The sequence below is a fragment of the Colletotrichum fructicola genome, assembly GCF_000319635.2.
Source record: "Colletotrichum fructicola Nara gc5 chromosome Unknown KSG_Nara_v1_contig01, whole genome shotgun sequence".
Classification (NCBI taxonomy): domain Eukaryota; kingdom Fungi; phylum Ascomycota; class Sordariomycetes; order Glomerellales; family Glomerellaceae; genus Colletotrichum; species Colletotrichum fructicola.
The window spans coordinates 4,560,357-4,586,174 of record NW_027094051.1 but is presented as its reverse complement, the minus strand read 5'-3'; the positions used below and the strand labels follow the sequence as shown (position 1 = coordinate 4,586,174).

General features: G+C 54.0%; 10 protein-coding genes across 10 annotated transcripts; 4 read left to right on the top strand and 6 right to left on the bottom strand.

Moving 5' to 3' along the window:
- Window positions 1-236: 236 nt before the first annotated feature.
- GH5FP-1 (Glycosyl hydrolase 5 family protein) lies at window positions 237-1,487 on the bottom strand (the record flags this gene model as incomplete). The annotated part of the gene is made up of 1 exon (XM_032026308.1): window positions 237-1,487. The coding sequence occupies one exon, from the start codon at window positions 1,485-1,487 to the stop codon at window positions 237-239; it is 1,251 nt and encodes a 416-aa protein (XP_031877192.1).
- Window positions 1,488-3,206: 1,719 nt separating this feature from the next.
- Window positions 3,207-4,491, bottom strand: CGGC5_v001286 (putative PH domain-containing protein; the record flags this gene model as incomplete). The annotated part of the gene is made up of 2 exons (XM_032026307.1): window positions 3,207-4,217; window positions 4,273-4,491. The coding sequence occupies 2 exons, from the start codon at window positions 4,489-4,491 to the stop codon at window positions 3,207-3,209; spliced, it is 1,230 nt and encodes a 409-aa protein (XP_031877178.1).
- A 3,842-nt stretch (window positions 4,492-8,333) lies between these two features.
- Window positions 8,334-9,556, bottom strand: psiK (4-hydroxytryptamine kinase; the record flags this gene model as incomplete). The annotated part of the gene is made up of 3 exons (XM_066150809.1): window positions 8,334-8,730; window positions 8,783-9,270; window positions 9,323-9,556. 3 exons carry the CDS (start codon window positions 9,554-9,556, stop codon window positions 8,334-8,336), a joined length of 1,119 nt encoding a protein of 372 aa, XP_066009784.1.
- A 1,149-nt stretch (window positions 9,557-10,705) lies between these two features.
- Window positions 10,706-11,954, top strand: NCS2 (Cytoplasmic tRNA 2-thiolation protein 2; the record flags this gene model as incomplete). The annotated part of the gene is made up of 3 exons (XM_032026303.1): window positions 10,706-10,788; window positions 10,850-11,143; window positions 11,204-11,954. 3 exons carry the CDS (start codon window positions 10,706-10,708, stop codon window positions 11,952-11,954), a joined length of 1,128 nt encoding a protein of 375 aa, XP_031877180.1.
- Window positions 11,955-12,123: 169 nt separating this feature from the next.
- OAC1 (Mitochondrial oxaloacetate transport protein) lies at window positions 12,124-13,664 on the bottom strand (the record flags this gene model as incomplete). The annotated part of the gene is made up of 6 exons (XM_066150808.1): window positions 12,124-12,362; window positions 12,422-13,023; window positions 13,102-13,176; window positions 13,376-13,383; window positions 13,509-13,553; window positions 13,623-13,664. 6 exons carry the CDS (start codon window positions 13,662-13,664, stop codon window positions 12,124-12,126), a joined length of 1,011 nt encoding a protein of 336 aa, XP_066009783.1.
- Window positions 13,665-14,349: 685 nt separating this feature from the next.
- On the top strand, window positions 14,350-15,634 carry Wdr82 (WD repeat-containing protein 82; the record flags this gene model as incomplete). Its single annotated transcript, XM_032026301.1, has 3 exons — window positions 14,350-14,487; window positions 14,550-14,784; window positions 14,841-15,634. The coding sequence occupies 3 exons, from the start codon at window positions 14,350-14,352 to the stop codon at window positions 15,632-15,634; spliced, it is 1,167 nt and encodes a 388-aa protein (XP_031877186.1).
- Window positions 15,635-16,184: 550 nt separating this feature from the next.
- Window positions 16,185-16,739, top strand: CGGC5_v001281 (Uncharacterized protein; the record flags this gene model as incomplete). The annotated part of the gene is made up of 2 exons (XM_032026300.1): window positions 16,185-16,256; window positions 16,344-16,739. The coding sequence occupies 2 exons, from the start codon at window positions 16,185-16,187 to the stop codon at window positions 16,737-16,739; spliced, it is 468 nt and encodes a 155-aa protein (XP_031877203.1).
- Window positions 16,740-17,295: 556 nt separating this feature from the next.
- On the bottom strand, window positions 17,296-18,719 carry rnr-2 (Ribonucleoside-diphosphate reductase small chain; the record flags this gene model as incomplete). The annotated part of the gene is made up of 3 exons (XM_032026299.1): window positions 17,296-18,249; window positions 18,329-18,586; window positions 18,690-18,719. The coding sequence occupies 3 exons, from the start codon at window positions 18,717-18,719 to the stop codon at window positions 17,296-17,298; spliced, it is 1,242 nt and encodes a 413-aa protein (XP_031877202.1).
- A 1,412-nt stretch (window positions 18,720-20,131) lies between these two features.
- Window positions 20,132-21,124, bottom strand: CGGC5_v001279 (uncharacterized protein; the record flags this gene model as incomplete). Its single annotated transcript, XM_032026298.1, has 3 exons — window positions 20,132-20,681; window positions 20,770-20,984; window positions 21,050-21,124. 3 exons carry the CDS (start codon window positions 21,122-21,124, stop codon window positions 20,132-20,134), a joined length of 840 nt encoding a protein of 279 aa, XP_031877184.1.
- Window positions 21,125-22,611: 1,487 nt separating this feature from the next.
- On the top strand, window positions 22,612-25,363 carry dcp2 (mRNA decapping complex subunit 2; the record flags this gene model as incomplete). The annotated part of the gene is made up of 2 exons (XM_032026297.1): window positions 22,612-22,642; window positions 22,755-25,363. 2 exons carry the CDS (start codon window positions 22,612-22,614, stop codon window positions 25,361-25,363), a joined length of 2,640 nt encoding a protein of 879 aa, XP_031877200.1.
- Window positions 25,364-25,818: the final 455 nt, after the last annotated feature.

Below are 25,818 nucleotides of genomic sequence, written 5' to 3'. Positions count from 1 at the left end.
TGAGCAGCCTTCATCTCATTGTGTCGAATTCTGTGAAAATCTTGAATTCCGATCTGCTTTTGCACAGACTGGTTGACTTCCATGAGAACGAACTCTTGCCCCGATAATCAGATGACGACATGACAAGAGGCGAGACAGGTATTAAAGATGATAGGGGAACCATTAGGAGCCTCGTGGCTATATGCATAAACCTGTCAGGAGACGCTTCGATTCCTGTCATCCGTCCAGAAACTATTCTACGGGCCCTGTGTCACGGAAAAGATATTGCCCAATAAGCCTTTGACTAGTGGGTTTCTCCATCCCTTCCAGTCACTGTCCATCGCCCCCCACGTCTCGTTGAAATCGACGACTTTGTTCCGCACGTAGTATGTCCCCTGAATCGCCCACAGTGCCCAGTCCGCATCGTTCCCCTCCAGATACCCAACAAGGCAGGTCAAATAGGCGTGGTCGTCGGCCGATAACCCGTCCTCTGGGCCGCCACTCATGCCCACGCCAAACTCGGACAAGAACAACGGGCCGGTGTAGCCTTCACCCTGCTCCAGCACAAACCCAAACAGGGCGCCGTACTCTGTGCGCTCGACATTGCAGTCTCCAAAGTTGGGCGTCGTGACGGTGAAGCTGTAGCTATGCGCCTCCCAAACGTTCTTCCCCTTCCAAGCCGACGTGTCTAGCGTCTTTGTATGCAGGGGTGAGAAATCGGTGGCCGAGTTGAGGCCGCCGATGATGACGAGCACGTCCGCATTCGCCTCATGAACCGCCTTGGCCCCGCGGGTCACGTAACCGTACCACTGGTCGGCGGCAAAGGGGATCTGGGTCCATGTCGCGCGGAGCTCGTTGCGAATCGATATGGCGATGACGCCCGGTTTCGTGGAAGCCCACATCGACACTTGCTGCAGTCCCGCGAGCCACTCGTTCGTATCAAAGTAGCGACTGTTGGCGGCCCAGTAGAACCTGGCGTCCTTCCACCACCCGTTTCCGTCGTCGAGGTTACAGCACCAGCTTGCTTTGCTGACGTGGTTGTCGAGGATCGTCATGATGTCTCGCTCCCAGAGGACGTCAATGACGCGTGCAAATACATCACGCTGCGTGATGTTCAATTCAGCAAGGAAGGGGTTCTTTTGGACCGCCTGGTCGTAAAGCTTCAGGAGGTCTGCCTCCGCGACGCCTGCTGCCTTGGCACCATTCGTGAAGGAATCCCGGATCCCGACACCCGGGTTCAAGGCGTGATCAGTTGAGAATGTGAGACGGACGCAGTTGAAACCCTCTTGCTTTATCCAATCAGCCAGGTAGTCAATAGACTGCTTGTGTAGGCCCTCTGGAAGGTTGACCTCCATGTGGCCCGCCCAGTTGATGCAGCGAAGCTTGACGCGTTTGTTGGCGGAGTCCGTGATCCAGCGACTTGTTGAGAAGAGAGGTGTCTGCGGCTTTTGAGCGAGGGCGGGAATGACGAGCCAGCTTAAGGCCCATAGCTGAAGCAGGAGCCTCATCTTTGCGAGAAGTTGGCGGGTGACCCCGTGATTGGGCTCGATACAAGACCCAACGGGCTTGCCAGTAAAACAGCCTCTAGCCAGGATACTCGGGGGATGTAACAATACAGATTTCGAAACTTGAAGCCACCAATGCAGCCTATGCGCATGGAGAACAAAGCACGTAATACAAACACAGGTGTTGAAAAGAAACGGGATCAAGTGAGTGATGGAGGTTGAACGAAGGATTATAAGTCGAGACTCAGGCATCCATCTGGAGCTGCTGAAGAAGGTCTTGCCTGGCTTACAACAGGTATTATCGAACCACAAGGACGTTCTTCCCAACTTCGAGTTGGCAGCTGAGAGTTTCCGGAGACAAGAGCTTACAGCCGGGCCGCAACTCTGGGGCCAGTCCAACACGGAGCACATGAACGGGGGTTGTTGGTGAGAAATACATAGTCACTAGAGCCAAGCACACATAGCAAACAGCACGCGACTGTTCCCACCTTCCCAAACTCATCTCAGAGACCGCAACTCCGGCCAGACGAAGACGAAAAGAGGCAGCCAGCCATCATCCACATTCGCCTCCAGACCGTGGACTCGTGCGCATGGGGAATTCGACCTGTCAGTCCTCGAGGGCAGGTGGGCTCGGATGAAAGCTGATTTGAGCTGCAGGGTCGTATCCCTCACTCAGGCAGGCTGTAGTCAGGGACAATCAAGAGTTGGACGTTAATAAGTCCAAAACGGCAGCGAACGAGAAACGAGAAGACGGTTGTGCCTCGACACTCGTCAAGGTCTTGCCCGCAAGCGGCAGGGGAGCTCTCTGCTGGACACATGGCCGTCACAGCGTGTGATTGGATGTCTCGCCTAGGGACGGCATGAATGAAGGTGGATAAACACGGAGGGTTGATGGAGGTGGCAGCCACCACGGACGAACAAGAGGAAGGTCGCGGCTGCGCCCGGGCCACCGCGCGATTGGACCGTCCGAAGGGGGAGAGCCCACGTCACCCGACCGAGCTGTGCTGTGCTGGCCGGCCTGGCCCACCCCGCGCCCTTTCATTCGCGCATCCCACTGATGGCTACCCTCAATGGAGACTCTCGCGCGTGCCACTCTTGGGCCGGCTCTTGGTGACTTATCCAGTTGACGATACTTCCTGAACATCATTGGTGGTTCCTGTACGTGCTACGCTGGATCGGTGAAGCTTGGCTCTGGCTGGATGATTCCCAGTCTTCAATAGGTAACTAGACCATCAAGTGACCAAGGCAAAAGGTGAGAAATTAGAGTCATTTCGCGACGTTCTTGTGTCTCTTGGCGATCAACAAGGACGTAACTGCGCCCGATTTCACAAGACTCCCTTCAACGGCAGATTGAGAACCAAGTATGGTTTCTGAAGTGTTTATTTTATCATTATTCATCGTCCGTTTCCTCATGGAAGACGGTCGGTAGCTACCGGCTACCGCAGTAAACTTGGTACGCTTAACATACTAACATGTTCAGCGGTAGAAGGGGATCCATCGACAGTCTCCTCGTGCCCCAGAGAGAACGCATCGGTATAGACTCCCTTCGCCGTCGGTGGTGTTCCCTCAGCAACAGCTGGATGCCGTTTCCTCCCAAAAACAATATTTTCCAAGACTCCGTAAAGTCCCATATACATCGTAGCTTCATGCGTCGTGGATAAGAATGATGCAACGCGAAACGCCCGCTCCGAAAAGAAAACTCTGGATTTCGCCAATGCTGGCTCATGCCGCAGACGTCGGCAGTGGTTCTGAAGCTGCGGCACGAACCTCAAGCTCTCTCCTCTTGGCGAAGAGGCTTTTGAAGGCGCCCAGGCAGTGAATCAGCGATTCCTCATCGTGAGCACAAAATCGGTAACTCTTCTCCTCAGTGATGAGCTGAAGGCAGTGCGTTTTTGACTTGCTCACGGGGTCGATGTCGACTACGTTGACTATCGCTGACATTGGCCTGATGAACTGGGCCGTATACTCGGATTCGTCCTTGTAGAGAATAAAATTTCGCGGCCGCAATACACCCCAGAGGTTTTTCCACTGCCTGACGCCGCCCTTGCTGCGGAGGAACCAGAGCCAGCCTTGCCAAATGACGCGATCCGGGTCTTGGTCGAAGTTGAGGCCACTGACCTGGCTCGCGTTACGATTCCCGAGGCTAGGCCGGGATGTCAGACCTTCGCCGTCGCCTGGAGATTGCACCGCCAAATCCTCGATAGACATGCCTTGAATGCGTTGAATGTCGTTATCGGAGAAATCGGAGTGTGACGCCAACTCGTTGCCAGAGTAGCCTGCTGAATCCGCCATCTGCGAAGGGCGGCGACGGTCCGAGCCGACAAATCGTGGTACCGGGGGCTCCAATGGTTCTGGTGAGCTAGATGCCAGCCTCTCGGGTCTGGTAGTTTCCGCACCCTGCCCAGAACTACTTGGTGCTGCCATGTAGGATTGTCGGCGACCACCAATGGGACTAGCAAGCAGGAGCTCACCGTCCTCTTCTTCAATGCGCGCATGATTCCTGATCAGTTCCACCCATTCCTCTGCGTCATTGCCACTGCTAGCCTGGAGGTGGTAGTTTTTAGCCGGGGAGAATATGCCAAACACGTTCTTTCTCTTGTTTTTGGGATCTTTCAAAAGGGCAACAGCCGTCAAGTCGGCGAGGTATAGCTTGTGTCGCAGCTTGTCCTCCTTATCGGATCTGTAGATGGAGAGTGAGGTAGGACGCAGGACAAGGTAGATTGACTTCCAGGCCTAGGGAAACAGTCAGAGGTGTCGCACATCGTGTTGCGGTGGCATTCGGACAAACCTTTGTCTTCTGGGTGCGTTTCTGCAGGTAACCGCTTTTGACGACGCGGTCAAACTCGAAGCTGCCGTTCTGGTTCACGGGCGAAGAATAAGTGTCCAGCGCGAGACGACTGCGCATCCGCGAATTGGGGTCATTCGGGAGAGATATGGAGGAAGGGGGTATGGAGACGTCGATGATAGGCGTAGGGAGTGTTTGGACTTGGGTTTGCGCCATTGCCATTGCGACAATTCAATTCTTGTCGAGTGATCTTGGTTGTAAGCGGGTTGGCAATCGCGTGTAGTCGCGCATCAATAGTTGAACCATTCGGTGTTCGGGCGTACAAACACGACGGACAGATGGATGAGAAGAGCGGGAGATGGGCGTTCGTTCCACAACTCAGACGCAATCAGGAAAAATCGGGCGGCGGGCCAGGTGTTCCGTGAGGTGATCCGCACCGTAAGGTACCCGAAGGCGGTATCTCGATGGTGGGCGAGGTAAAAGTTGGGGTGGCTGGAAGTGGATGTCGAGTGGGAGTCGCGTGTCGGTGGCTTTATTGTTTGGGGGGTGCTGCTACCGCAGCGTAGGGTAGCGTACGACTGGAACCAGGGGCCGTGTCTGGATATCCAAGCTGCCCTTGCCTGTATCTTAAAAAAGCAAAAGGCGAATGCAGGCGTTTGGACACACGTGGGATGGGAAACGAGTGTAGGCGAGACGGGACGAGACAAGACAGGCTGCGCACAGTGTTGAGAGGAGGGGAAGTGAGAGAATGCCGTGTGGGCGAGAGAGTGAGTGAGGAGAAGTTATTTGTCCCTAGCACGGATGGTGATGGCGAAAAGGGGAAGGGGACTGTGTGTGAAGAAGTATTTGAGTGGTGAAACTTGGGATGCCAAGAAAAGGAGACGAATCTCGAGTTTTAGAGACGGCAAAAGACAGCAAGGGATTTGTGCGGATGCGGGTGCAGTGGTATGTGGCTACCTTCCAACCCTGAGGCGAGGTGAGGGAGGTAGGTAATCAGGTACTTGGTAAGATGCGGTGTGTGTGTGTGCCCGGAGATTTATGCCAGCGGCCAGCGGCAAGCGTCTGCGTTTTAGTGTTGTACTTGGGCGTGTTGTGGGAATGGATGGCGTTGTGTTGGGCGTGGGTAATATGTCCGAATATGAAGTTCTAGTAAAGACACGAGGGACGGAAAGGGAAATGGAAGCTAATAAAACGGATGGGCCGTGGTGGAAAGTAGCGATGAGGTCAGGGCAGGCATGCTCTAAAGAAAGGGCATGGCGGATGCTGCGGGCCCTCTCGACGGGTGACGGGGAGCCAAAAAGCGAGAGCAAAGGGCAGTGACGATGACCTCCTCCTTGTTGCTTGCTTGCGCGTGAGCACAACCAACAAAACAAAAGATACCTCCTTCGACGTGTCTAGGTATGCAAGGAACCTTACCTAAGGTAGGTTACCTTAGGTAGGTGCCTTAGGTAAGGTAGGCACTCTATATGGTAGGTACTGCGTAGGTACGAAGGATGAAAGGAGGCACCCCCGAGTTAAGCTTTGACGGGGGCGCTGATCGGCGCAGCGATGTCGCAGGCAGAGCGCAGAGGGAGGGAGGGAGATGGATGGAGGGCACCTACTATCCGTATGTAGGCACGCCAGAGCAGGTTCCAAGGACGGGGTTCGTTCACTGGAGTGCCGCCATCTGAAGAAGGCCCGCCTGCGAAAAGTGTAGGTACGTACTCCCATAAGATACCTTGGTACCTAAGGTAGGTAAGGTAGTGGCAGTGGGGAGTGACAAAATCAGGCCATGGAGCCTCCTCAATGCAATGTACACTACCTAGGTACGGAGTAGGAATTCGCTGACTGGACTGGACTGCTGCGGCCACGAAGGCGGACTTGGCATTGACGAGATGAAGACGGCGGCGCCTGCATTACTCTCGAGGGCCACTCTTCATTAACAACTCACTGCTTCGACATGGACCTGCGAGGGGTAGTTGTCCGCTGGAGTCAGGTCAGGTCTCCAGCTCGACCATGACTGGTTGACAACGGATTCAAACAGAGTAGAAGATTCAAGGTGACAGGCCTTGGAGACGGGGAAAGGGTGGTTGGGACACTGCAGTGTGCTGTGGAACGGCCTAGCTCCACCAAGGGGGCCGCCGGGCGGGTCACAAAGTGCCCAAGCGTTTTTTTTTTTCCTTGTTTTTTTTTTCTGGTTTATTCTTCAAGGAGCAGGTAGAACGACTAATAGACTGACTGACCACCACCTCGTCGCTCATGGACGTGGAACACGCAAAGAAGAAGCCAAGAAAACTGTGAATCACTGAGCGACAAGCACCGCCCCGTTTCACATTCGAGCCTCTTGGACAAATCGGTTGGGATCGTCTTTCCCCCCGGGCCCAGACCCTTTGGGAAGAGGAAAAGGGGGGACTCTGTCTCATGGAGAACGAATTTAACCATCGATGACCCCGAGACCCGCCAGTCCGCGGGAGTCCCTGTTTGAAGTACCCCAAGTGCCATGCCCGTCCCATCTTGTCCTTCAACCCACCCCGCCAGAAGAGGAACAGTTTTGAGATCTGTGTGTTTTGTTCTTTTCCGTGCATTGGTGTTGTTTCTGATGGTCCGAACATGCTTCCATTCTCCAAATTTCCTTTCAGTTGGGTCTTGCGCTTTGTGCTAAGGGTTGCCCTGCATCGTCCGTTTGCGAGAGCACAGAGGCTGTGGAACCTTGACAATGATATGCCACTGTCCATCAGTAAGCCATCTTTCCAAACCCCTCCCCGATTAAACATCGGACTCGGCGCGTCTTGCGCTCTCACATGTCTGATGCTTGCCGCTTCCAATCAATCGACTGTACAGCCGGCGTCATGATTAAGCGCCTTGACTTGGCCTGGCATTGGCCCGGGCGCGCGCGAACGCGCGCTTAGGCAGCTTGCGCAGTTTCAATGCCCACGTCGTGCCGCCGCCGTCATAATCAATCAATTACCCCGAGCAGAGAGCCTCATTTCGTTGCACTACTTCAACCTCCTTCTCCCAGCCCCGATGGCCCGCGCCCTTGTCTGACCACCCATAGGCTATGGCACTCCTGCGCCTCGCCAAGACTATTCCATGTAGTGTACAGGCGTTACCCCTGAAAATGCATGGCCCTCATACGGAATATTCACCCCAAAATGCATACATATGAGCTGCCCGCCTTATTTTGTATGGGCAAAACACGAAAAACGCATATCTGCATAATACATAGAGCCCTCAGAAATATGGCTTTTGAGGGGTCGCAGCAAGGGGTTCTGGGGGGTCTCCAGGGGGGCTACAGGGGGCCTTAGTGGGCCCTCCAGCGCCCACAGCGCTAGCCACCTGCCCTAGGAGCCCTGAAGGCCTCTAGAGGGCCCACTTTTAAGCCGCTAGAGGTGCCTTCCTATACAAACCATATACTGCATAACGCCGTCAAAATGCATATCGATTCGATGCCCGGATTGCATGCATTTGCAGGGGTAACGCCTGTATGAGAGGACGGCCCGGCCATCAAAACATCGTGACGTTGTGCCATCCCAGCCTCCCGCCTCTGTCCGCTTCATGGTACAAGAGGAACCACTCTTCTTTTCCTCACCCTGGAAATACCAACCTCTCCCGTCATTGCCTAGGTTCTCGCTCGCTTACTCTCTTCTTCCCTACCGCATCCCACAATGCAAACAAACAACGCAGAAGAGCGGTGAAACGCTCAGATAAGCTCATGTTCCGTGGCTTGCCACCGGTCTTTCGTGGCTTTCGACTACAATCATGCCGGGATTTGGCAGATGCTAGTGCCTAAGCCCGGTGCGGCCCGATGGCTGGCCGTTAGTCTCTCTTGCGTCCGTGGCTTGGCTTCTACAGCGCACTATACATCCTGCTCATTTCTCACTTGACTCTGATCCTTCTAGTTCTAGGCCGACCCTCTCTTTTAACCACTGCCGTCTCATGTCGGTCCTTCTGTTTTTTATTCAGGTCTTGCATGTGTGTCCGGCCGTGGAAGACACGGCACAGTGGACATTTGAACAGGGAGAGCCTTTACATCTTCCGTCTGACCGAGCACCCATGTCCACACGTCCATCTCTGACCCTGCCGCCTTAAGCTGAAGAGAAAATGCAACCAAGCGGGTGGTCGTCAAACCACCGCCGACTTTTCGCCCAAGCACCTAACACAATTTCCCGTCCTGCTACTGCTACTTTCTCTACCTGTTCTGCATCACCCCAATCGGGCACAGTGGTTCCAAAACCAATGAGATGCACGCCGACATGAAGTAACGTTCTGAAGGCGAAACTGTCATCAACATCGCCATAGCCTTTGGTGAAGCCTTCAATCAACCATATGCCAGCATCCAGGTTTTTGTACAGCTTCAGCTGATAAAGCTCTGCGATCATCTGACCGAGATCCAACGGTGTGAGGGCAACCTGGAACATCTCCCAGTCTACTACAAAGAGATGCATACGCCGCGATTCCCACCGTACCCCTTGCAAGAGAATGCTATTGCGAGTATTAGTGCATGCTGCTGACAAGTTTGACCCAGATCACGCACTTTCCCGTCCAGAAGTCCCCGTGGATGACCTGGAGACTTTTCTGGTCTACCAACTCCTCGGTCGATTTTCCCACGATGGCATTGAAGATGTCCCCACAACCACGAAACACCGTCGGATGTCTTTTCATCGCGTTCGGAAGCTGCTGGTAGTTGGCCCAGTGCTTGATAGACTGCATGTCCTTGTTCGCCAAAGCAATCTCACGCAGGTTGGATTGTGCCGGCGAGTTGCTCCAGTCGTGGAATCGTCGGAGCCATTGGCCAATTCCCAGACCAATCTCGAGACATTGAGCTCTTACTAATGCGGGTTCCAAGAGTGAAAAGTGCTCAATCGCGTAGAACTTGAGGCTGAGCGGGGTTGGCTGGTACTCTTGCACTTGCGTGTTGGTGTCTCTGTTGAAGTAGAATAACTTCGGTGTGGTTACTGAGACATCCGAGTTTATGTACGGCGGAAACGCCGCTAGGCACTTAAGACAAGACTCCTCGATGCGCTGAGTGGCGGTTAGAGTCAGAAGCAGTGCACAATACGAGAGGGCTTCATACGCAACGGGAGGTAGTGAGCTTGAAGTCTGGGCTTTGGCGGACGAATCCTTCGCCGTGCTTGATGGCCACTTCCGACGTCCCGTCAGGAAGAGGTTGATTTAGGCGCGCCTGGTAGATGAAATTCGCTGTTCCTCCAGTGAGCAGTCGAGCAGAATTGAAGTTGTATGGTGTGCTGGCCAATTCTGCCTTGATGTCTCGCAGAATACGTTCAGATGTGTTATCTTCGGCAGCCATGGCAAAGAGCAGATCGTAGTTGGTGTTCACAACATGGGAAGAAGAAGGTCGATGTGGTCGTTGACAGAAGCGAGCGGGGTGAGGCTCTCTTGCGATAGTTGTTCATTGAAGGCGAGAATTTTGAAGGCCGAGGGTTTGACGCGACTCTGGTCGATGGCGAGCCAGACACCGTCAAATGAAATCGAGACAGGGCTTCGCGAGAGACTCTGTGCCTCTTAACCAGCCGAGTTTGGAACTGCCGAAAACGGTAGTTGCAACCTGCACCTCCCGCCGAATGAGTCAGACGGCGAGTGCATCTATTCCTACCTACCTTATGCCTGCTACCTACGAACCGGAAACCATCTCGCCGGTGGGCAATAGTGAAGAATGTAGAGCGAAAAAACAACTTCTGCCCATATGCGACGATTAAGTAGGGAAGCATCCCGCCGAATGGGGCAAAATTGACAGTAGCCGGGTGAGATTAACCAAAAAAAGCAAGGCGATGCCAATGATACTTCCACAAGCCATGAAAGGGCTCGCGGCTCATGGTGTGCGGTTCTTCTGCTGAGCTTTCATGCGGTCGAGGGTGGCGGGGCCATTGACTAGTCGAGATTCAAACCGAACTGGTGCCTAAAACAATTTGGGACCCCGTCGACAACTTTGAGTCGGTTCCAGATAGGATACGGACGCTGCATCATGACCTCTGTCGCTTCATATATTGGTCGTGAGCAGGAGTCTAGTTTGTGCAAGACACGGTTCGAAGTGGCCATCTTGCATCCGCGTTTTGCATGTATTGGTGGTATTGTCATGTCCATGAACGAGGAGCATTTTGTGGCGGAAAGCATAGGCAAAGGCAAAATAATTAATCTGGCTATTGGTAGTCTCAATTTGTTGATGAAACCCAAACACACGTCTGGTCCGGAAAAAATCCGACTGCAAACTGTGTGAGTCAACTTTGAGTGGCGGAACCCAAAAGTCGAATTATCTTTCTTCACAATTAAACAGCCAAAACTATACCGTCGCATTTGCAACAACACGCAACAAGAGCACACGGCCATAGGCGAGCTTAAATACTGTTGTGTCATACACTCATTTCGGGCCGATAATTTTTTTCCCCTTCGCTGCCGAACGAGGCCAAACCCAATCTCTGTCGCAGCCCAACTCGCAAGTATGAGCGGAAACACTGAGCCACGACCTTGCCGGCGATGCAAGATACCGACGGGTCTGACGGTGAGAAAGGACCCGCTGTGCGAGTAAGCTATCAACTTTGAACACCACTACATTCTGGAAGTCCCGTGCTGATTGTTCTCTCAGAGCCTGCTATGAGGCACACATTGCCCAGCGAGTGGTAAAGGCTCTTGGCAAGCCATGGAAGGAGGCCAAGGAGAAGATCGGAAACAAGCCAAACGCCAAAGGAAAGTACCTCCTCGGTCTCTCCTTCGGGCATTCGTCTGCGGCCATGGTACAGGTGCTGGACAAGAACCTCCAGAGCCTCCATGACAGAAAGTTGCGCGTCGCCTATGAGGTGCACGCCATCCACATCGACACGGACCTATCGGGCACTTCGCAGTCATCGGCAAAGTCCCCCGCGAGCCAATTACTGGACAAGTACGAGGAAAGATTTCCAAACCTGTCCATGCAATGCGTGCCACTGAGTGACGCTCTCAGGCTAGATACGATAGACTGGTCTGTACTACCGGCTCTGCAGAAGGACCTCGAGCCCTCGCAGCAGGTCAGAGCCATGCTCGAAGCGCTGCCATCTGTGACGTCGAGGGTGGACATCTTGAGGCTGCTCGTGCGGCATCTGTTGCTGTCGCTGGCCATAGACAAGGAATGCCACGCGCTGCTTCTTGGCTGCACGACAACCGCCTTGGCCGAACTGACATTGGCGGAGACGGCGAAAGGGAGGGGTTTTGCGGTGCCCTTGCAAGTGAATGACGGACAAGTTCCCATCACGACGTTTCCACGCTCGAAGGAGCAGTCGGAAGAAGGCCAGCCAGCCAGCGGAACTCAGAAGACGACGTTCCCCGTCTATTACCTATTGAGAGATGTTTTCAAGCGGGAAGTGACTACGTATACTGGACTCGTCCAACCACCGATCAGGGAGCTGATTCAAGACGCGGGTTCGAGTAGCAGCACTATCGTGTCGCATAGAGAATTAAGCATCGAGGACGTCATGACCCGGTATTTCGAGGAGGTGGAAGAAAGCTACCCATCGGTTGTCGCCAATGTCGTTCGCACCACTGGCAAGCTCATACGAGAGAATGCCGGGGATACGTGTGCACTCTGCGGAATGGATCTGGACGAGCATGGCTACGCCAGGTGGAAGGGAGAGATTGGCGAGGATCCGGATGATGTGAAGCGCAAGGAAACTGCAGGACGATTATGTTACGGGTGCGAACGGTCTATATATGGGTAGATCAAACAGAGAGGCATCCCCACGTCCCCTTCTCAGAGCTTGGCCTATTCCCTGCCGCTTTCCTGAACCCCAGCCATCCCCGGCCATGACGAGTCCATCAAGTCTATCCAGCTCTTTTGAACTCCATACATGCAAACGCTGATTCAGTAAGTACAAGATCGGTTTTCAATCACGGGTTTTGCAGGGCGGTCGTAGGCAGGATGCGATCTTCGAGCTTCCTAATCAGCTTGTTCATTTGCTCGGCCAAGGTCAGGGTCAAGATGGTGTGGGGGAGAATTCTGGCCAGGTGAGGCAGGAATCCCTTGTAAATGGCGAACAGTCCCTCGGTGCGGACGGTCTTGGACAGGCAGTCAAAAACTCCTTTGTACAGATTTCCGTTTTGGTTGTACAGGCGGGACATGATGGTGTCTGTCGGTGAACATCAGTAAAACTCATTCAATAATATTCATCATCGAACGATCGCATACCAGGAGGATGCATTACGCAGCAAACAACGAAACCGCTGACAGTACTGCTGGCAAGGTGCAGAGGAAGGCCCTCTTCCATCCCCAGATGGCGGACTAATCTCCTCTTGGCAAAGAAGTAGGTGGGCAACTGGACAGAGCTTCCGAAACCGGTTCTAATCATGGCGGCGCCAACTCCGCGGTAGAGACCGCGAACTCCCTCGTTGTGGTAGATCGAACTGAGGCCGTTCCAAGCGTTGCGGTATTTGTGCTGTGTGCCGACGGGTAGGAAAGGAGAGAAACTCTGTAACCGGGTCTTTACAAGGAAGAAGGGGCTACCGGCAGCAGCTCCCATTATTCCCGATCCAGCACCGCAGAACATGTTGATACCCAAGCTTTGCTTACTGCCATCATTGTAGATCAAGGAGGCGAGACCGTGGCGCATGGGCTCGTAAAAGCCTAGACGGCAACCGTTTAGCAGGACCTGGTAGACGTACGCGCAGCCGATACCACGGTAGATGCCCCGAACGCCCTCATTCCTGACAATGACAGATACACCCTGCAGAGGTCCGCGGTACTGATGGGGTTGATGTCCCTTGTCCTTCAATTCTCCTTGCAATTGCATTCTAGATGTCGTCGAAGAGGGGTCAGCGCACTGCGGCAGCGCCAACATGGGGGGGAGGGCAAGCAGCGCCGGGACGAACCGAATTTTGACAGTCTCAAAGGGATGTGTAGCCGTTACGGCACCGCAGGCGGCAATGCCGCCGGCGATGAAGGCGCTGTTTCGATGGTTAGCTGCGCCATCTCGCGGATTGCCGGTCTGCGGGCCGCAACTTGCCCTAAGGTTGTCGACATTGCGCCGGTCTTGCTGCGCGAATAAGAATATAAAAGGGTATCAAGCAGGTGAAGCTGATCGCATTTGCAATGGCGATCGGGGTTGTCGGTAAATTGTAGTAAAAGAGTGACACCGTTCGGAACCTTAGGACCTGGAGACGGCACGATGGGGGTTAGCAACGCGAAGGAACAGCTGGAAATCTACCACGGTGGGTTGACGCCCGGCCAAACAACGCAGAAGCAGAAACGAGGCAGTCAAGCGGCGAGCAGGTCTTACATATTCACTCCTTCTAGCCAGAGCCCAACACCAGGTTGTCGCGCACTTTTTGAGTCAACAAAGTCGCAATGCACGATGATGATATGGACAGGTCGGGTTGGCACCAGACAGGACGAATTGACTCTTGGGCTGCTGGGGGTCGCAGGTAGGGTACATATCTCACTAAGCTCCGCGCGCGGAAGAGAAAATGGGAATTTTTCTTGTCCAGCGACGACGGCCGTGGATAGCCATTGCCGATCCCGGCGTTCGGAGCTGCCAATTGGCAGGGTTGGCGGACAGCAGCGGCCTAAACCGGTACCCCGGATCCTGGCGGAAATGGGGGCGTTGCTTTAGCTGGCCCATTGCCAGTGAGGCAGTTTGCAATGCAGAGTCGGTCGTCATCGCAGGTCGTTGCACTCTGTGGGCCAACTGGCCTGGCGTGGCTTGCTAGCTTTGCTAGGGGATTCTTCTGTGCTAGCTTTACGGCCGCGCGTGGTGTTAGGACGTGGCTGATATGAGTCGAGGTACGTACCTACAGAGCAAGGACATCACAGACCCCCCTGGAAGCTCCTTGCCCCGCCAACTCTTGGAGCTTCCAATTTCCTCGTAGCCGCAGCCGCAATCGCGTCTTCTGCATCCGCATTGCTCTGGCGCCGCGTTCACCAACAGTCCACACGCCTTCTTGCGACAAACCCACCAAGACTCCAGAGTTTGGCTCTGATCGAAGTTGTCGTTTCCCAAGCTAACCCAAGGCATTGAAGCCTCCGGGTCAACGAACCTAGGGCAGCTTGACAAGCTCGATCTGCGACGCTGCTGCCCACCGCCACAACGCCAATTGCACTGAAAGAGCCGGCAATTCGTCATGGCTTCGACACCCATGGATCTGGACTACCGGGACTCTACTCCTGCCAATGGAACTTCGCTGAATATCACGCGATCGCTGAACGCAAATAACACTTCTCAATTGAGCGATGTTGTCTCGACGTTTCGTCCTACAAAGGTAGGCAGGTCCCGTGACCCCTCAATCATTCAGAAACGGGTGGCGCTTACACCTCCTTCCAGTTATTCAAGAGGGACGACATCAAAGACGGTCGGCCGCAACCTCATGTTCTCTCGCTTGACTTCGACGATCCGGGTGAGCTTCTGATGACATCCGAAAGCGACGAGACCATTCAGATCTACAACGTGAAGGAGGGACGGCATGAAAAGAGTCTCTTAAGCAAGAAATATGGCGTAAAGCTGGCAAAGTTCACCCATACAAGTTCGAGCATTCTTTATGCGAGCACAAAACAGAATGGTGAGAAGGATTTGAGTAGCGGTAGGGAGGGCTGGAGACGCTGACAGTCGAAATAGACCAGATTCGCTACCTTGCCACCCACGACAACTCCTTCATCAGATACTTCGAGGGCCACGAGAAGAGTGTGACAGATATTGCAGTGCACCCGGGAGCTGATAACTTCATCTCCTGCAGCCAGGATAACACAGTCCGCCTGTGGGATGTATCCACAAAGCAGTGGTGCGGCCAGCTTTTCCTCCATACGCCATACCTTGCCGCATACGATCCCTCGGGACAAACTTTCGCAGTCGCTTCTCCAAGTAGCGGAAGTGTGTTGCTGTACGACTGTCGCAACTACGACAAGGCGCCCTTCGCGACTTTCGACCTGGTCGATGTGGGCAGACACGTAGACCCCCAATTTGTGATTAGGGGCTGGACTAAACTGGAGTTCTCGAACGATGGAAAGCATGTGCTTGTCGGCACGCGTGGGAGTGGCCACTTCCTCATCGATGCTTTTGATGGCAGCCTGAAGGCCTATCTCCGCAAGCCTGAAGGCGGCACTCGACGATTGGCTGCGGGTGAAGGCGTAAATGCTACTTACAATGGTGTTTCGAGAATTGATCCTGCCACGGCGGAGAGCAGCGGTGAATGTTGCTTCTCGCTGGATGGTAGATTTGTGCTCAGTGGTACCAAAAAGGATGTCTTGGTATGGGATACCTTGGCGCCGCCGAACGAAACCAAGACTCTCAACCCCACCTGGACTTTGGAGGACAAGCGAGAGGCGGCAGTGCTGGCATTCAACCCTCGGTACAACTTCTTCGCGACGGCTGACCAGGAAGTTGTCTTCTGGCTGCCTGACCCGCCTCAATAGGATGGAAGGTATGGTTCAGAGTTGTTAGGAAGTACTGCAAGCTGGTGGCGTTGACAGGGACAAGCATTTTCGGAGTTTAAAAGACAAGATACCCAACTCGTACAATTCCGTGCCAAGAATTATCGTAAATACGACTGAACGCAATGTGAATATGGATACGCTTCATTTACTCACTATCCTCGAATCAAATAACATTTGCCAAGTTTCTGGCTTGGAGACCCAGGTTCGCAGCAGTGACGTGCTGTTTAGACTTGCCCCTCATCACGGCCACCCATGGCCTCAGTGTGGATTGACCGCAGCTACCTACCTCAGGTTACCTAGCTGGACCCCACCAAAATTCAATCCTCCACCGCCCGCGGCTAGTCCACATCAACGAACGTCACTCAACCACACACACACAATCCCACGACATCTAGCGAACAGCCGCCGAAACCGCGAGACGACACGCGAGCACAAAGAGGTACCTAGGTCGCGTTGGAGAGACGAATATAACGACCGAATTCGCGCACATCTCGGTACAGTGCAAGGCTCTGGCCGCCCTCTCGCGACGATGCCGACATACAAGAACAGCCAGGAATGGCTGCAGCAGTCATCGCTGCTCCTCCAAGCTCGTCCAGCAACCGTGAGGCCCTTCTCCTGCTCTACATTCCAAGTCTTGCAGACAGCCCCGACTAACCCGTGTCGCTTTGCGCGACCATCGACCGCATAGACTAGAATCACAACCAAATACTCGATGAAGGACGTCAAGCCTAGAAAATCAAAGGCGGACGACGAGCAGGACAGCACGATGCCTGACGCGGCGACCGCCAAGCCACCAAGGGGCAGCCTCGAGATCAAGACATACGACCCCGTCAGCGGTGTCGCGCTCAAGTACAGGACGACCAAGGCTGCTGAAGTCACACGTCTCATCAATTTGCTGGGCTCCCTGGGCCGCACCATGGCGACATCCAAGGCCCCCGCGGAGGTCAAGGATGAAGCCGTGGCTGATACACCTGCTGAGGAGAAGGCCGTGGGCTCGGCTGAGTTGAAGAGTGGCGCGCAGGAGAAGCCTCAACAAGCTGCGGGTGGCAGTGGTGGAAAGAAGAAGAAGAAGGGCAAGAAATAAGAAAACAACAGATGGCATACAGGGACCGCACACGCAATGATAGGTATGCCAGAACCGTGTTGCTCATGATACATGGCTGTGGACGTGTTGAAAATGGCAATTGACAGACACACAAAAGCGTTGGGGGCTTCAAAGAGATACACCAATCCATTTGGCCCAGACTGAGTTCTGATAGAGCAACCAGTTAAGGTCAAAGAAGGCTGGCGAATAAAGAGCCTTCATTTCCGTCACGTGCGATGAATGGATCTGTTCGTTTGTCGTGTCTGAATTACTGAAAATAGTGCTCGCCAATACATTATCCATCAAAGACATCCATGCCCCCTATTTTCCACCGTCGTCCAACCACCTAGCCCGTGGGAGCATCCAACTCCCAGGTGTAATGTGTCCCCCGCTAACGCCGTGTATGTATATGATAAAACAAACGACTCTATGCCGAAACTCATTAGAGAGGCGATGGAGTGCGAAAACAAATCGCTGTGGCAAGTACCACGCGAATGCAATGTACAAGGGTATAAGAGGGAAGAAAAAGGACATAAACGACTTCGCACGCTCCAGTTCAGAAGTCCTCGTCAAAGCAGAAGTCGCCGCCATTCTCACCCTTCTCCTCGGAAGAGCCGGCAGACTCATCCTGGTACTTCTTAGCACTGTTCATGACACCGGCCTTCTGGTAGTCGGCGACACGCTTCTCAAAGAAGTTGGTCTTGCCACCAAGAGAGATGTTCTCCATGAAGTCGAAGGGGTTGACCGATTTGTAGACCTTGTCGTTGCCGAGAGCGACCAACAGACGATCAGCGACGAACTCGATGTATTGCTTCATCAGGTTGGAGTTCATGCCCAGGAGGGCGCAAGGCAGAGCCTCGGTCAGGAACTCTTGCTCGATCTTGACAGCATCGACGATAATATCCTCAATCACCTGCTTGCTGGGGCGGTGCTTCAGGTGAGAGTACAGAAGGCAGGCAAAGTCGGTGTGGAGACCCTCATCACGGGAGATGAGCTCGTTGGAGAAGGTTAGGCCGGGCATGAGACCACGCTTCTTGAGCCAGAAGATGGAGGCGAAAGCACCGCTGAAGAAGATGCCCTCGACGGCGGCAAAGGCAACGAGGCGCTGGGCGAAGGTGGACTTTGTGTCCGTGATCCAGCGCAAGGCCCAGTCAGCCTTCTTACGGATGCAGGGGATGGTGTCGATGGCGTTGAAGAGATAGGTACGCTGGGCAGGCTCCTTAATGTAGGTGTCGATGAGAAGGGAGTAAGTCTCGGAGTGAATGTTCTCCATCATGATCTGGAAGCCGTAGAAGCAGCGCGCCTCGGGGACCTGGACTTCGCCAGAGAAACGCTCAACCAGGTTCTCATTGACGATGCCGTCGGAAGCGGCGAAGAAGGCGAGAATGTGAGAGATGAAGTACTTCTCATCATCGTTGATCTTGTTGTTCCAGTCGTGGAGATCCTTGGACAAATCAATCTCCTCAGCAGTCCAGAAAGAGGCCTCGGCCTTCTTGTACATTTGCCAAATCTATGCGTAAAGAGTTAAATTAATGTTCTCGAGAGAAAAACCACTTTACGCGTCAATTACGCGTGGTATTGTGACTGACCTCATGGTACTTGATGGGGAAGAGAACGAAGCGTTGGCCGTTCTCCTGGAGAAGAGGCTCGTCCATCTCCTCCTCCTTGATGCCAGGGGCGACGACAGGCGCTTCTTGCTGCTTCGTGGACTCCTCAGTGGGCTTGGTTTGAATGTCGGTTGCGGTGGCAACGTCAGAGCTGATGGGCTGGTTCTCCTTGTCGGCGTTGTTGAAGTTGAGCTTCTTGACGGGGGACTCCATCTTGAAAGAATCGAGAGCGGCGGCAGCCTGGAATTTGAGTTGTTAGTTCATTAAAATCCATATACGCGCACATTGTGACAAAGTAAAGTAGCGGTTGCGGTTGTGCGCCAGAGCGCAAGTCGTGACGTACCTGCTTGGAAGGAGTGACTTCAACAGACATTGCGAGGGTTGCGCGGACGAGAGGGGGAAGTAAGCGTTGACGAATGGGTGAATTGAAAACCCAGAAAAAAGACTGCGAGAAAGAATTGAGGATATCGGCGGTCGTATGAAGCGTTGTTGTGTTTTCTCGTTGAGTGTGAAGAGAAGTAGACGCGATGTCAGTGGGTGACTTTTGAAAGGCTTTTGTACCAGACAACCGGGCAGCACGTGTGGTGGAAGACGCGTCGCTAGGTGCAGGGGGTTCCGCGTTCGTGTTTTTGCGGGTTTTGGGTCTAATTGCTTTGCGCCGGGACCTCTGGCAGCTTTGGGTCCTTCACACTGACTACGATCGTTGCCCCTCGCTCCACTTAAAAGCGCGTCAAACAGGGGTAGGCCAGCGATCGCCAGCGCGTTTCGCTGCTAAAGTGGCAGGATTCTGTCTCGGCTGGCACTTTTCCACTTCTCACCCTTGCAAGAAAAGTGACGACCGACGGCTCCCAGCGGGACGCGTCTTGCCCAGCCCTCTTTTTCCCTCTTTTTTCTTCATCGTACCTAGCCATTTGTAACGTGCTTCGTCGTTCGAGTGGCCGCATGCGTTCCACCCCCAGCGAGCCGACCAGGCAACGATGTCATGACCGGGGCAACTGGGAGGAAATGGACGGCGTCACGGCATGCCAGACCACTCCTACCGAGGGCTTCGGCCGAGCAAACGCGTGCCAGTTTTCCCTTATTGCTCCCGTCAGCCCGGGCCACCCCCCCGGTCCTGTGCCAATATTCCCGTATCCGTAATTCCGCATCGACTCGTTCTGGGTTCGTTCTCGGCGTTACGAACCAACACGTTTCTCGGTCTCCTGGTCTGGAACTCCCCTTAGATTATCAGATCAGATCAGATAACACCTAATCCGTCCAGGACCTAGGGCTTGGGCGGGACGAAGTGGCCCTCCCAAGATTTACCGCCCTGCAATTCTGTCTAAGCATCGACAAATCTCGCCGGCATATGATTCTTGATTGCAGGTCGACGCGGTTAATTGTGCTCGTCGTCGCTGGGAGGCTGGCCCATCCGCCTGCGGGCACGGACGGGCGGCCCGGCTTGATTGCTCATTTCTGGACAGTCCAAGTGTTACGTATTACGTTAGAAGCGTTCACTCTTCTATAAAACGACGCGCTGTGTCAATTATCTAAAGCGGCCCTACTATCGTGAAGTGGGTATGTAACTAAGGTATCGTGTCGTGCTTGCATCTCACCATCCAGTTCGTATCTTGTGTGTGCGCGTGACCATCAGCTAGCGAGAACGCCGGGTTCTGGCCCAGCTCGAGACAAAAGAGAAATAAAATCCGTATAACCAATCGCTAGAGCACTTTATGACTAAAGTCTTCCTGCCTACTGATGCCATCCCTTCTAGGCCTCTGGATGCCACGACTTCTGGTTGAGACTTCAACGCCGAGAAGACCTGTCTCCGGGGTCACGGCCAGCATAGCCCGTCTCCTCATCCTCCACTCTCGATCGACCAAACCCAAACCAACCACGGCCACCGCCAGACCGGTCGTCGCGTGTCTTAACCGGAGCAGGTGCAGCTGGGGCGCGTCCGTTATACGAGTGTTGGCGGCTTCCGCCACGACCTGATGACATGTTTCCATGACGGCGCGGTTCCTCTTCGACATACTCGGGTGGTGTGCGGTCATCATCCCAGCGATCAAACTCATCTGCTTCGCTAGGATCAACTGCGGGTACGGGCGCTCCACTCCGTCGAAGATTCTTCTTGCCTTGTTCGCGAAGATAGTCTTCCAGGAGGATGGCATTCTTGGTGTTGCAGCGGAAAGCGGCGTCGGCAATATCACCAATGAAGGGTACCAGGCCAATGGCAAAGTCCACAATGATGTTAAACAGCATCTTGGACTTGAGCGAACCCGGCAGCCCACCCTCAATTTTGTTGCAGGTCTTGAACACCATCAAGGCCATGAATGCATCGAGAGCATCACCAATACTGTTAGCATGGTGTTAGTCGCCGTTGAAGATACCTTACGTGCCAAGTAGGGATGTGGGGCATGTGCAGGGCGGTGTAGGGTACTCACGCAGGAACGATTCCGATGACGCTGCTCCAACCGAAGCGAACACCGCAGAGGCTGAATAGCGACATGTCGAGGCGATAGGCTCGCCGCTTGACCTTGGTCAAGACTTCTCCATCTTTGGCGGATATTCCCGGCGGGAGGGCCTTTCTGCGCTTTTTGACTTTCTTGGTGGGACGACCATCAAGTCTGGTAGCCGGAACGGTCTCGAAGTAGGGATCCTGAGGGGTTGAGACGTCAGTACAGTGCACTTGTGGAAGTTCATTTAACATTCGCCGTTACGTACTTCGCGACCAAACTTATTCTCAACCTTTTCCGCCAAGATCTTCTTGCTCACCCACTTGGCGATGAGACTAGCCATGACTGCGTTTGGAGGCGACTGCGCGGGCAAGAAAGGTGCTGATTGGTAAAGTTCTTGGTTCTGAAAAGCACGAATGGCGCTGATATTTCCTACAGGAAACTCGACGTTTGCCGCGTGAAATAAGTTTACATAGGGACGAAGGGTGGGGAACAGTAAAGCCTTCCAAGAAGTTGAAGGCTGGAGTATATGTATTCAAACGAGCACTGGAACTGAGAAAAGGATATGCATGCAGGGTCCGAGTCCCTGTCACGACCCAAGTTGCCTCTCGACGTAAGGTGGTTGAGGGCGCCCAGAATTCCTGTTTTGACAAGTCAGGGGACCAAACCACGGCCATGATGTAATCATGTCGGTCACTGAACGCCAATGCACTTTCAGCAGTCCCGAGAGGCCTCTGCAGTGGAGCTAGAGCAAGCTAGCTGCGGTGTTTCACATCATGCTGCAGCGCCTTCGCTGTACGGTCCCCAGTAAGCATGCGACCCAAATGACCATTACTGGGCAATTCAGCGGTGTCCGTTGCACCGGGACGTCCAAATGGCATTGAAGAGAGCGCGCAAGTGTGGCAACCGAAGTGAGGTCGAGACTCTACTCAGCCACATTGTGGCTTGGGAACTCCAGATCGTCTCAAGTCCCTGTCGTCACCCTCTCACATGCAATCCAGGCCAGATTTCATGATCAAATGTTGAAAGATCAAAGGATACACCTGCTGCGTCTACTGCTTAGCCCATGCACAGTCGGAGGCAGCCCGCCATTTGACAAGGGAAACCAGTGTAGACCGGATAGAAGATGGTGATCTGAAGTCTCGAGAAGGGCTGTGGCACAGTGCGCATGTATCTAAATGCACTATCCTGGCATGAGGAGCCTCATGCAAAAGACAGTGTGACGCGTTGTTCGAGCAAGGTTGGCCCTACGAGCCAATCATGTAGGTCCCTCGCTCGAGCTTTCCGCCACACAATATCTGCCACGTCCGTCCCACCTACCTCCACCGGCGTGGCTAATTGGTGTTCTTGCGCCTGGTCGCGGATGCCACAGGTGCTTCCTCGCTATCTGACTGGCTGGCCACCTCACCCATCGTCAACAAAGAGCAGAGTGTCGCTTGCTTCTCCGCCTCTGCTAATCGGCAACACTGCAACCAACAACCAAGAGGCTGCTTGTCAACGCATCTCTGCCAGCAAGCAATCACCAACGCCTCAGCCACGATTGAAAGTGCGAGGTACCCAATGCCACTCTTCACTTGACGTGTTACTTTCTGCCGTTACCGATTCCAGTCGCAGGGCGCATTCCGGTCGCAAGCGTGAAGCTTCGAGCCTGAGCCTGATCTGCAACCCAACAAACCTCCTACCTCGTACCATGCCACTGCCGCTCCTCGCCCTGTATTCGATACATACTCGCCGCCAGGAGCCTCTTTCCATCCCGATCAAACCTCCTAGCATAGGCGATTAAGACCAGGGTTTACTTTTCCAGGGATATGGTCTAGGCCGTCGCCCACAATGGCCGAAGAAAAGATGCAGCTGGAGGACTGTACGTTACCCCACACCCCGAATAACCGTGGCGTCAGCTACCGAGCCTGCCTTCCTTACCGCTCCATCACCACTGCCAGAAACGGGACTGACGAAGTATCATAACTGAACAGGGTTGGACGACCTCTGTGTCCGATTCATTATCAACCTTCCCGAAGAAGATTTGTCGTCGGTTGCACGCATATGCTTTCAGATCGAGGAGGCACAATGGTTCTACGAAGATTTCGTCCGCCCGCTCGACCCGACCCTGCCCTCTATGACGCTCCGAAGCTTTAGTCTAAGGATATTTCAGCACTGTCCCCTCCTCGCTCCCTTCTCGGTCGAGAATCACACGAAAGCCTTCGAAGAGTTTTTGCAATACAAGACGAGAGTCCCTGTGAGAGGTGCAATTCTGCTCAACGAGGCTATGGACTCCACAATTTTGGTCAAAGGTTGGAAGAAAGGCGCCAACTGGAGCTTTCCTCGCGGGAAAATAAACAAGGACGAAGACGATCTCGAATGTGCCATTCGCGAAGTGTACGAGGAAACAGGATACGACTTGCATGCAGCTGGTTTGGTTCCCGAGAATCGCGATGTCAAATACATCGAGGTCACCATGCGGGAGCAGCAACTAAGGCTTTACGTCTTCCGCAATGTTCCCATGGACACACATTTCCAACCCCGAACCAGAAAAGAGATCAGTAAGATTCAGTGGTACAAGTTATCTGAGCTTCCTGCCTTCCGGAAGAAGGGCGCGCAAAACCAGAACGACGCAGCCGCGGCTGCGAATGCCAACAAGTTTTACATGGTAGCTCCATTCTTAGTGCCCTTGAAAAAATGGGTTGTGCAGCAAAAGAAGAGGGACGCTGTCAAAGGACCCAACGATGCGCAATTCCAGCCTCACCCCCTTCACGATGAGCTCGTGGCCGAAGACGACGTTTGGCAAACAGAACCGGTAACAGATGCCTCGACACGAACACCAGCCCTAGACACTCTAGAGGGTGCAACTATGGAGTTGCAGCGTCTTTTGAAAGTTCAGCCTGCGGCGGCTCAAAGTGCGTCGGTTCCCATCTCTTCAGAGAGCGGAGGAGATAAGGGCGCGTCGCTATTAGCAATTCTTCAGGCGAAGAACCAGGCTGCCGTCAAGGCTGCTCCAGCTGCGCCGGTACCGCATACGCCTCTCGATCACACCATTGGAGAGGTCCCTCAGCCGCGAAGCCCTCACGGACAACACCATTCTCAGCAACGGGTGCCGCTGGCGAGCTATCAACACCCGCCCGGTTTCCCAGTTGCTCCAGATGGAACTCCACAGCAATGGGCCTTCTCTCAGCATGGCAACGCCGAAGGCATGGCCCACCAGGTTAGGCAACAAGATCCATCGTTGATGAATGGACCTCTTTACGGCCACCTGCAACCCCCGTTGAGACATCCGCAGCCGTTGCCTCCTCAGGTTCAAAAGTCTTTGCTCAGCAGAGGGGCTTTTGCCGATAGTACACCACCCCCTCCGCCAAAGCATGCGCAGGGGACTCTGAATGAATCTGTACCCACCGCGCAATATCAGCAAGCATATTTTCAACAGCAAACCCAGAACCTGCTGTATCAACCCAAGCCGCCTGCTGGGCAGCTCTCAAATCAATCTATGGCTCTACTGGGCGTCCTCAAATCCGATACCAAGGCCATCAGTCCAGACAAAGGTCAGGTCCCAGGGTCCTACAGCCAGCCCACCCGCGCACATGTTCAGCATTTCAGCGGTATGCACAGTCATGCAGGGGCTCAAGGGCATGTTCAGCAGCCTGGCTTACCGTTCTCGAATGCAAGTCCAGTCCATTCCAACCCAAATCAGGCCATGAGCCAGCGGGGCCAGCAACTTGTCGACCCTGCTCATCGCTCTGCTCTTCTCAATATGTTCAAGAAGCCCGAAACTAGCTCTCCTCTTGCCAATCAACCTGCTGAACTTCCAGCAACTACTGCGAGTGCCGCGCTTCTCAAGGGAATCTCGACCACGAGGGGAGACAACCAGGACATTCCCAGCCCTGTCTTCCAAAACCGCAGCACTCAACCCGTGTCAAGCAGTCCTCTCAGCAGGCCCCCCCAGGGACCTGCAGATCTTGCAACTCAGATGTCGTCACATAATCTCTCACTTCAATCGCAACAAATCGGAGGAACTGAGTGTCGAGGCCCTCATTCTACCAGTGGCTACAGCCCCAGAATAACGGAAACCCGAAGTGTATACAATCAGGGCGCAATCAACCAATTGGCGGTTCTCAACAACCCTCCTCAATTACAGTCTAGCCATGTCTCGCAGCACATGGAGAGCGTGAATAAGCCGATAGGACCTCGTAGTCCCGCTATGGCAGCACTCCTCGGGGCCGCTGGTGCGGACAAGCCCGCCAGTCTGGCGAGCCCTCCGGCAGCATCCGCGCTGCCAGCACCAGCTGCGTTACAGCGCAAGCCCGAGATGTCCACGGAACAGAGGCAGAAGCTTCTTTCGCTTTTCGGGAAGCCACAGTCGCCCAGTCCTGGTCCGGGCTATGCGGTGGATGACAAGGGAAAGACGAGAGAGATAATGCCGCCTGATATGGGGGGGATGCGATCACGGGTGGCGTCTCTTGCCTCTGCAAGCGGGCAAGGCTTGCCTGAAGGCCTGCCTGAATCCCGACGTGGCAGTCAAACACCCATTTCGCCCGCGGATCGTAGCTTCCTGCTAGGCTACCTAACATCAGTAGCGAACAACAGCAAATAGGACAATCGTGACGGGTGGTGGAACGGCAGTCACCTCCAGCTAATTCCTGACAAACCGTCTAATGATTTGTCCGGCGAACATACGCATGCATTTAGATGGAGTCGCAATATTATTTTTTTGGTATTGCGTTGCAATGGGTTGAGGACGTGGCAAAGTATCTACGTTGGTGGACAAGTGCTTGAGGAGAACGGCCAAGGGTGCAGGATGAAATATTCAGGAAGGAAATACTATACCCTGGGATGTACCTCGTTTGCCAATTTCGCTTCAGTGGTTGGAAGAAACTCTCCAAGCACTCGTACCAAGGTGATACTTTCCTAAGGTCTGGGGAAGCAATTCACATGGCAACAAATACCCACCCCCGCATTGTACCATTTGTCAATCGACTGCCCGCGCTCCGGCAATGGCGTGACCGTGTGTAGCCGGCCCGCATCGGTCTTCAACGAAGAACGACCTTC